Source organism: Rhinoraja longicauda, chromosome 8 (genome assembly GCF_053455715.1).
Source record: "Rhinoraja longicauda isolate Sanriku21f chromosome 8, sRhiLon1.1, whole genome shotgun sequence".
In the NCBI taxonomy this organism is placed as follows: Eukaryota; Metazoa; Chordata; class Chondrichthyes; order Rajiformes; family Arhynchobatidae; genus Rhinoraja; species Rhinoraja longicauda.
Genome location: NC_135960.1, coordinates 61,129,737 through 61,141,006, shown reverse-complemented (window position 1 = coordinate 61,141,006; position 11,270 = coordinate 61,129,737). Strand labels below are relative to the sequence as shown.

General features: G+C 39.1%; 1 protein-coding gene across 1 annotated transcript; it reads left to right on the top strand.

Moving 5' to 3' along the window:
- Window positions 1-3,688: 3,688 nt before the first annotated feature.
- On the top strand, window positions 3,689-10,438 carry mstnb (myostatin b). The gene is made up of 3 exons (XM_078404104.1): window positions 3,689-4,157; window positions 5,644-6,017; window positions 8,849-10,438. Exons 1-3 carry the CDS (start codon window positions 3,752-3,754, stop codon window positions 9,227-9,229), a joined length of 1,161 nt encoding a protein of 386 aa, XP_078260230.1. The 5' UTR covers window positions 3,689-3,751; the 3' UTR covers window positions 9,230-10,438.
- Window positions 10,439-11,270: the final 832 nt, after the last annotated feature.

The following is an 11,270-nucleotide window of genomic DNA, read 5'->3' as shown; positions in this document are numbered from 1 at the left end:
GAACATTTGTAGAAATACAGGTGTCTCTAAAAAGGCAACGACAGAAACTTTCTCGTTTTATTAAAATCATACACTAAAACATTATTTCTTATAAATTGCTTGATTTCATTAATATTCGAAGAAATTAATATTTCAAGCTCGTGATTCGTCAAATATGCTTGTTGAAAAGTGCTCCGAACTTTTAAATGACACTGTCAATAATAAAGGTATCACAAAATGCTGGAGTAACTCAGCAGGTCAGGCAGCATCTAGGAGAGAGGGAATGGGTGACGTTTCGGGTCGAGACTGAAGAAGGGTCTCGACCCGAAACGTCACCCATTCCCTCTCTCCTGGATGCTGCCTGACCTGCTGAGTTACTCCAGCATTTTGTGATACCTTCGATTTGTACCAGCATCTGCAGTTATTTTCCTACACGGTCATTAATAAAGACGTTAAGCAATTATAGGCAAATGTTATTCCAGATCATAATGAGTCACTTTGTGCTCAAATTGTCTGAAGTGTTTCACTTAGTGTAACTTTGATGGGGATAGCCAATTTGAGTAGTATGAAAACGAGTTGAAATGTTGAATACATCAACATTTATAAAGCACGGGTATTTTCTTCATTGAGATTAATTCTCCCCAAATAGCTATTTTGATTCTGTCTCCATCAAAGTCACACTCTAAGCGGATGATATCATTATTTTGCTGTGTATCACGAATAAACGGCGTCTGCAAAGCAATCCGTCAATTACATGTGCACCAAACTCGTAAATGTGCTGCACAAGGAGCAAATTACAAACAAAATTGGACAGTGGACCATTTTAACTGGTGCATTACACAAACGTGAATTTGCCCAAGTGTGTGATAAACGGTCTAGTCCATCCACCCATGCCTTTAAACCATCGCTCACCCACCATGAAATTCTCATTAACAAAATTTTATGTTACCGGCAGCGAAATGTTTATCAAAACTTGAATTTAATAATTATTTCACTGCCAATTTGCCTCCATGTCGTAAATTTACGGCTTTCTAAAATGTGATCATTTGAATTTTTTAATTTAGTTATCCCAATGGATGACCCGGGGGGTAAGAGAGGGGGGGTCGTTCCAGTGTATTGATTTTGGTTCTTTCAATTGACATGCGAGAGTTGGGAATGTTCCCCATCTTTCAGGCAGTTTCTGCCTGCAACGTGATGTTTGCGATTGCTTTTCGTATTGATTCGCATTCGATACATCTCGCTCAAACAATTCATCAGATATTGGTTGCGTTTAAATAAATGATGTAGTTCGCCCAATTGCCAGTAGATGGACTTATAAGCCATGGTCCTATCACTAACTCCCATCTATAATTCCATACGACGCATGTTTCAATTTGTGAAATATGTTTTTCTAGCCCACTAGTATGCAGCGAATAGCGGGCAGCACTGCAGTAGCAGAACGGAGTTCCATTGACTTTGATGCAACAATTAAATCACATATTCTGCTGGACATTAAATTGCAGAACGATGAATAATTATAACTGAAGAAGGGTCTCGACCCGAAACGTCACCCATTCCTTCTCTCCCGAGATGCTGCCTGACCTGCTGAGTTACTCCAGCTTTTTGTGAATAAAATAATTGTAACTAACGCATTGGGAAATGCCCATCCCAATCAACTACGTCTAAGGTCAAACGCAGTTTATATTTTCCAAATCAGAATTAAATTGCTGCACACCCTTACGAAATATTGCTCTATTGCTGAAGTTAAATAATTTTAAAATGAATATTTATGGAAATAACTTATGTTACTTATTGGCATATGTTCAAAATAGCATGTAGGGTAATAGTCATAGTATGCGTTCGGTGAGATGCCCGGAGCCAATACATGCATAACCCCATCATCCATTCTTACACCGGAGCACGTGGTATTTTTCCAGCGGAAAGGAGAAGCCTGGGGTAAAATAACCGGCAATAAGTGTGTGGTGGCTTCTTCGAATCGTCCTTCCTCTCATTTCTGTGTTAAAATGTAATTTACGCCTGTGCTCGTCTTATATCCAACCCCTCTTTTCGGATTTCTTTAACAAATGTGGCGGCGCAGTGCCAACAAATCGAATTACAATAATAACGTTGTTTGTTACATATTCCAGTTTCAGGCTAATTGCAATTACGTGCGGGAGTGGACACGGCGTTTGAAATCACGAAAGTGCACACAAGCTCTCCTGCAAGTAATCGGCCTTTTAAAATGGTATTTAACTATCTTGCACGTTTCTCCTTTCTTAGCATGGAGTTCCTTTTAGTATAATCTAAGAAGTTGACAAGAAAAAAAGCAATTGATTGTGAATGAAAGTGAAGAGCTTCAGCTTTTCAGGCTATTTTACTGATTCCACGTTCTGCAATAATCGGCGTGTTTAGTGTAAGGTTCGAACTTTAAAGGTGTAGGTTTGTTACCAGATGGGGAGTTGCGTGGAGTATATTTTGACCATTACATTGTTCCGAACGGCATGTTTGGAACCCAAAGTATAACAGCACAGCACTTAATGTTTGACTACTAACATGCAGTTTTCTTAGACGTTAGGTACATAGTCCAGAGTTATAGGGGGGTTGCTTCAGTTGCACAGTTTTCACACTCATCGCTTCTCTGTGGGATAAATGTACATGAACATTGGTTGTCAGTCGTCTATATTAAAAAATGATATTTCAAGAGCCACCTAGACATAAATTGATTGCAGGGATTCGAGTTTAATATCTTAGGACCGTGTTGTTCCGCCATAATGCACATAATAGCATATGGAGTGTTTTAGATGTCACATATTGAGTTTGATTTTTTTTAAACTGTCCTATGTAAAAGCATGCTGCAATTAACAACTACTTTTCTAAAGATGTGCAAGCGTTGAATAAAACTAACTTTGCCTTTCTTTTAGAATAGTGACTGTCTGCAGTTCTAATGTCCACCAAGTCAATTGCATTAAAGCGCGCCAAACTATACCCGGTCAAAGTTTGCTTGAAAAATGCACACTAAGAAATAATTGTCCTCGTTTCACCCTCGTGCGTTTTAGTTCCTTTTTTAATAAGCCGAAGTGAAAGATGATGGCACAAAATAGGGGATGCTCGAACTAATGCCCATTTATCGCAATCGTCTACTAAACGAGGTCAAACTTGCAGTAGCCTGAACCATCTCATATTTACTGTAGAGAGAGAGTGTGTGTGAGAGAGAGAGTGTGTGTGAGAGAGAGAGAGAGTGTGAGAGAGAGAGAGAGAGTGAGAGAGAGAGAGAGAGAGAGAGAGAGAGAGAGAGAGAGAGAGAGAGAGAGAGAGAGAGAGAGAGAGAGAGAGAATCGGTCACAATTGGGATAGACGTTGAGCGAAAGCTGTAGAAAATTGGTAACAAAAACTACTACATATTACGCCTAGCAGCGGGGAATCGTGAGATCTGGCGTTCTGAGTCCTATCAACTTGCTGAATGCGAGAAAAAGTGATCGACACACCATGCTTTGTGTGAATTGTTTCGGCTATCGTTCATTGGAATAAACAGGCGATATAAACACACGAGCGAAGTTGAAAATAATGACGCTGCGTTGGCTGTGAGTGACAGAGAAAGGTTTCAGTTCTGACAGCTAGATTCATTGTTGGCACAGCAGCCAATCGTTGATTTTTACGACACAATAGTGTGGCCAAACTTGTAGTATAAAAAGCCGTGTTGGAATATATGAGATTTACCAGTGCGCTTGGCCATATCCCAGCCCACCAGTCTCTAACTGGAGGCAGAAGAGGACCCAGCAAAAGACTTGGGAACATGCAAGCATCGCAAGTGCTCCTTTACCTGGCTCTCTTTGGTGAACTTGCCCGAGTAGGTGGCAGAGATGGGGCGCACGCGAATCTGACAGATATTAAAACGGAATCGCTCGAAAAAGGGCCAGATGGTGACTATAACGTGTCCGAGTGTTCAGCTTGTAGGTGGAGGAAGGAGAATAAAGCACTGAGACTGGAGTCTATCAAATCGCAAATTCTGAGCAAACTGCGCCTCAAAGAAGCACCCAACATTAGCCGGGATACAGTGAACCAACTTTTACCGAAAGCCCCGCCTCTGCAACGGCTGCTTGATCAATATGATATCCAAGGGGATGATAATAATGATGCCTTATTAGAAGAGGATGATTATCACGCTACCACCGAAACCCTCATCACAATGGCCACGGAGCGTAAGTAGGCCTCTATAATTATAAGTAACGTTTCAGCAGTAAACTATTTTTCTGCATTTCACGACTGATGTAATACAACATTTCGATTTGTGTGCTGCCATAATGTTTACACCTTTTTCTTTCAATTGATAGACTAATATCACTGGTTGTAGGTTATTATGTGAGTTGCACTTAAAGCAAACGGCTCGACAAAGATTTTATTAGCCATGGAAATCGCGACCTCATTGTGATCTTTTCATCTATTCTGTTTCAAAAGGCTTCCCTTTCCTTTACAATACGCACCAACATACTAAGGTCGTAATTCACTTAACGAGAAGTGTAAAGTTTAAGGGAAAAAAGAATCTTTATTTGTCCACGTTATAGCTGTTCAGAAGAATTCACAAACACGCTCTATTGGAGTTGAGCAAGGACATCTTAACTAGCAACAGTTTATATTTCCTGTACACCTGAAACTTCGGCAACTATGTTTATAACCTGGGACTATAAAAGCACCATTTTTATGAGCCATCAATGCAAAACTAAATTTGTTCCATCAAATTATATTTTAGTTGTGGGGAAATTATTATTCACTCTGGGTGACCCTATGAACCTTAGCCGAGTTTGGCCCATGCAAACTAACCCAGAAGCTATTGCCGTGAAACAAATGAGGATTATGCGAGTTTTCAGGAAGAACTTTAATTAAGTATTTGAACAATTTGTATTCTAACTTAAAGCTTTTCGGCTTTCTACCACTGTTTCTCAAACAACATTTTATGTTTCTCAATATAGTGAACCGGTTTTCCTCATGCCGAGAGAGTTGGGAAGAAAGATTCTATTGTCCCACAGGCATATTAGTGTTCATTGTAGAGGAATAACTTAATAGCTACTAGCAAATGGTGTCATGACCTCAGTGTGTCATTAGGGTCATTTTAACTGCAAAGCATGTGACGGGTAAGTGCAGCTGCCCAACTGCTCTGTCAGCCGGCGTTGGATACTGAATGCTACATCTGCAAAAAATGGAGGATTGATATGCGGTCAGAGAGATAAGATTGAGACCAATTTATGGTGGAACTCTCTCAAAGTGTTTGCATTAAAGAAAGAATGGTCAACGGGACATACAAATCTTCACCCACGTAAGACTGACCATGTTGCAAGTGAAAGTGTTAATCTGCCAGTTTTCCCACAGAGTTCAGCTGCAAATAACCATTTCAGCACAAACAAGTTTTGTTTTAAAATTTCACCTATGCATTGATTCTATTTTTAAAAGTTAATATCGTACCAAATACCTTGTTTCCAGAGACTGTGTTTCTCCAAATCCGAAGTACTGTTATAAATTTATGCATGTAACGTTTACTCCATCGTTACTGTTAAAGTAATGACGGCAAAATAATATATTGCTTTTTTTAATCTGTGTAATTTACTATGTATCGTTGATTTTACGAGATACAATTCTTGAAGAAAGGGTTAAATAACATAATTCACGTGCGTTATTTAAACTTTTTTAAAGCTGAACCTAGTGTCCAAGTCGATGACAAACCGAAATGTTGTTCCTTCAAGATCAGCCCCAAAATGCAGTTCAATAAAGTAGTCAAAGCCCATCTCTGGATATACCTGCGGCCAGTGAAACAAACGACAACGGTATTTATGCAGATTCTACGACTAAAGCCAGTGGGACAGGAATGGACGAATCACACCCCAATTCGCTCTTTAAAATTCGACATTAACTCTGGCACTGGTCATTGGCAAAGTATAGACTTCAAGCGCGTACTACAGAACTGGCTCAAACAACCCGAATCAAACTGGGGAATCCAAATCAACGCGTCTGATATCAACGGACTCGACTTGGCTATCACCTCCCCGGGCGTGGGAGAGGAAGGATTGGTAAGCGGTATTCTATTTGAACAATACATATAGTCTGCTCTAACTCTTCCAATATCAGTTAATGAAGGCACTTTCTTTGCCAAACGTTTACTGGCCCATATAATAAAAAGTGGAATGAAGCTATACATATCAAAAGCCGTGGAAACGTTTTTAAAAGTTCTTTGGCTTAGGCTGCCAGGTTATTAGATAATATTAAATATATATAGATATGCCTGTAGATATATCTATAGACATATCCATAGGCCGTTAGCATACAAGCGAATGGTTCTCTTTTGCCCACAAATTCACTTTTACAAATTTCGCAACATTTCACTTGCTTGGAAAAATCGTCAAATTTCTGCTTTTGGTTTTAAGCTTAGCTTCATAAAATCAGATAAAACAATGGAATATTGGTACTGATCATTCAATAAACTCATGTTTGGCAGGTTGATTTGATGTAATATTTCTAAATAGTAGACATGGGGAAATAGTCATGACAAAACTCTACTAACTACAATAATAAAATACAAGGCATTATTTTACATTCAATTTCAAACTTTGTCCAATATAATCTGAAACTGACGTTTTACTTTCATACCCCTTTTATCGACAGTAAATGGCAAAGTAATATGCATTAGCAAATTTAACGACTTCCCACCGCTTCCTGACATTCTCAATCTTATGAAATCTTGGGCAATTAAAGGTAGTTGTACTGTGTTGAAAGCCTTCCTTGTTTGTGAAGAAGTACCCCGCCCCCATGAAAAAGATACCCTCGCAACCATCGAAAGTAACACGTTCAGGACGTAACACGAGTATGACAGTGCATTTGGCAAGGTGAAAAACATAAATTTTGAATATATTTGGCTAACTATGCTTAAAACAGGTAAATTGTGACAAGATGTTGAAGACTTAAGCAGTATAATTTTTAATTAATCCACATTGCAGTAAGAGTATCTTCAGATTGCAACTCCCATGGGAGGGGGGGGGTAGCGTTGATTTATTAGAAATGATTCCGATTTATTATGAAAGAACTGTTTGCTAGCGATAATATTACATAAACAATGTGAGCTGTAGAGTTTCCAAACTGCATTTGGCAAATCCAATTTAGGACAGGATTCAAGCTGTTTCACTGCAAAGTGCTTTGAGCACTTAACTGTTTGGCAACAAAGCACGCGCGAGAGGAAATAAAATTAAAACGGATATTTAAAAGAGCAATGTGCGTTTGATTGTGAATTTTCAGGGAGCGTCAATTTAAAAGCGTTACGTTGGATTCGTTGTAAAAATATCCCTAAATGACAAATTTGAAATGTTTCGGGTTTCTTGTTTCGGTTTCGGTATTTAATCAAGGATTGGCCTCCCATACAACATGATTAACATTTAAAAGTTACTAAATGCCACCTTAATACAGAGAAAATACCTAAATGCCTCCCATTTATAACCCTGCATGATCTTTCGCGTCGCTCTCGATGGTTAGTCGTACGTACTGTGTATGTTTCACAAGAAAAAAGGTTTGCCAATGACATCACAAACTACGACACTCCAGGAACTAGGAACCATTTATTATCTGAACAGGAAATTTTAAAATTACTCCAACCTTATTGAATACACGACTCTCCGCGGCCTATGGATCCGCGCAGTAAACTAAACGGAGATTTGTAAGGTGTAAATCAATGGAAATATACAAGTTGCCCCTCTTCTGCAAGAACCCGGATCACAATTGCCTTCCGCCCCAATAATGATACCTACATCAGAGGGCCAAGGGACATGTTTTAGTTCCTGCTATATATTTACAACATTGTTAATAATATGACTTTCAAAACAGCAGTCTGCACCATAGTTTAAACAATGCTCTTTTTTTCATATCAGTTTGTTCCTGGTGTATTGATCGTGAGGGCGTTATATGAACGACGGATCTCACGCACTATTGATCTATTTCTCATCCTGTTTATGAAATGAATATGTTCAATGGATACACATTGTATTATATTGAAGGAAATGTAGAATGGGCATTTTAGAATTCAACTTAGAGTCATGCAGCACGGAAACTGACCCTTCGGCCCAACTTCTAGATGCAGACCAAGATGCTCCATCTAAGTCCTGTTTGCCCTTCTTTTGGCCCATAATGTTTAAAAATACTAAAAAGGAAGGGGAACTCAAAGTTTCAATGGAAATGGATTGACCTCTCACCAATGATGTGCAGTAAAGAACAACTCTTGCTTTCTATCTTTCACAATTCTAAGTCCAACATATTTCTAAGGATGCCCCATATACCTTTCGACCAGAGTTGAGCTCACATCAGGAGAATCCTTCCTCCTACGTGTCCTTTTCAACCTGTTTGCATTCCTACAGAATTTTCGAAAACAAGATTAATTATATCAGTTTATCCATTTTAGAAGGTCAAATGCTATTCTGTTAAATCTAAATGCTATTTAGATTTTAAAAGGGGTGGTTGAGATTAGATAGCACTAATATTCAAATCAATTGAAACATAAAGATTATGCCAGGTGCGAAAGGAAAATTTGGAAATCAAATAAAACAATAATGAAGAGTTAATAAGAAACCACAAACATGATTTAAATGTCGTTCATCTTGTACCCAAAAGAAAGGTCTTAGCGGGCATTAAAATCTTGGTAACACGCGAGGAAACGTATTACCGAATAGCTGGAAGAAAGGTCTCCCCCCCTCTCTCCTGAGATGCTGCCTGACCCGCTGAGTTACTCCAGCATTTTGTGATACCTTCGATTTGTACCAGCATCTGCAGTTATTTTCCTCTACATTTTCTTAAAGCGTTTTACTAAAGCGTTCAAGTGTTGGAGTTTCCTTTAACAGCGTCTCCCTTTCGTTTTCAACAGCAACCGTTTCTCGAAGTAAAGGTGACTGAAACATCGAAACGATCCAGAAGGAATCTTGGGCTTGACTGTGATGAGCACTCAACTGAATCGCGCTGCTGTCGTTATCCGCTCACCGTAGACTTTGAGGCTTTCGGTTGGGACTGGATTATCGCGCCCAAGAGATACAAAGCCAATTACTGCTCAGGACAATGCGAGTACATGTTCCTGCAAAAGTTCCCCCACACCCACCTTGTACAGCAGGCCAACCCGAGGGGTTCGGCGGGACCCTGCTGCACCCCGACGAAGATGTCGCCAATAAATATGTTATACTTTAACGGAAGAGAACAAATCATCTACGGAAAAATCCCAGCGATGGTAGTGGATCGTTGTGGCTGTTCCTGAGAACGACCAAAAAAAGACAGGAGTTTGCGTCCTTACGACTCGACGTGCAAAATACGGTCGTGCCAACGATTTTCTGCATCACCCAGTACTGTGCAATAGGCAAAGAAGAGATTGTATTTGTGTATGAATAACATGGGCCGAACAAGAACAGCGAGATTTCGACGCACCCAAATGAATTCAACGGTCCGGTACGCTATTCCATTTCAAAACAGAGGGGCGAGTATACATTTTTAGCAAGGACACAACATCCCACAGAAAACAATTAAAATCTGAATATGCGTGAACAATTACATTTCCAAATTTGACGGCTTAATTAAAGGTAGAAGGCGTTTCCAGTGTATAGAAAAAGTGTCATTGCATGTGTTTAAAACGAGTTCAGATGTTTTTTGATATAGACTTGACACATCACTCCCCAGAGTGTTACCTGATCATCAGCCAATATATAAACTGTATTCGTGTTTATTGCCACAGATAATATCGTTCGACTTCAATATTTAACTCTTGGTTCAGATAAACAGAGCATTTACATTATCAAGTCGTCTGAACTACTCTAAACTTGAATTTTATGCATTGGCATTACGGGAAAGACGGACTGTCTTTCGAAGCTAACGGAAGCACTATGTGGACAATGTTTAAGGCAAAAGACACAGGAAAACCACAAGTCTGTTAAGACCCTGTTTGTATTCTGCCTTGGCAACGTTACAGTTTGCACTATGGCAAGCCAATAGAGAGAACTGAATTGGTTGCTACAAAGTTGTAAAAACTGAATTTGATATGACTGCTTGTTCGTTGAATAATGTGTTCATGACATTCATTTTGTAAATGTTCTTTTTTTTTCCTTTCATTTTTTTCCACGGTTGGTATGCGATAACGTGTCTATGAAGAGCAACATTTGTTACGTGCTCAATGAATAAATGTGCTTGCTTTTGCTGTATCTCAAATACAATGCACTTCAGAAACTACACCAGAGAAAACAGTATAAAGGAAAGGGACTGATAAATTGTGCGGATTATGAGCAGCATATGGAATTGGAATGGGCGCACTGGCGCGGCGATCTCATTTCCTAAAGTCATTTCCAAAGAAGCAACACGGTTGATGACAGAATAGAGACATGAAGAATAAGATATTGTACAGAATCAACTTTGTACATTATTCGGCTCGGGTCATTATATCATTCACATTAAAGCAATTATTTTATTAAATATACAATTTAGAACTTATTATTTTGCGAGACATGTTGATTTTATTTGAAAATATACTTCCAATTATTACGTAGATCAGTTGTATGTGTAATGAGGGTGATGTTCAACATTTGCTCGAAACAGTCCAGCTGTTTCTCCTCGTTCACTCTTGGTAGAAGTTCTGATTAAGTTACCTGGATACCTTGCAATCCGCCGGTGCAAACTGACTTTATACACATTTTTGGAAAGAAGAATGCAGATTTGAATCCAATTACGTCTCTTGTGCACTGGTGCAATAAGATGCCAGCCATGTCTTGATTTACGACAAATTTGTGCAATATTAATGAAACAAGTGTTAATTTACCTCAGAGATTTTCACGTGACACACTAATGTTTCATTCAATTGGAATCCCACTTCATGCTGTTGGATGGTAAAGTCAGATAATATCCGATTACGGTATTTCCAGAGCCGCGTTCATTGGCGTTATAGGCTTCAGAATCGGTCATTTAAACCATGAGACAACATAAATAAACAGATTCAAAAATGTCCGGTCCGTAACGTTTGCTTTGTTTGCAATGTGCACTCGAAGATAGAGTTGCCAACCTTCAGAATTGCCTTGTTTTGAAGATTAAATCATCTGAACATCGCTTCCAGCAAGCAACAGGAAAACAAATAATACATTTTGACCCCCCCCCCCCTACTCTGATTTATTTATTCCGTTTCCCTTATTACTTTGAAAAATATTGGAGATAGAGGTTCTGGTGATGGAAAGGGATGGCCAGAACTGGCAGTTCCAAATAGATTAACTGTTAAATTGGTATGAGAATTGAAAAGATTAAGCGATTCAATGTCTGCATAC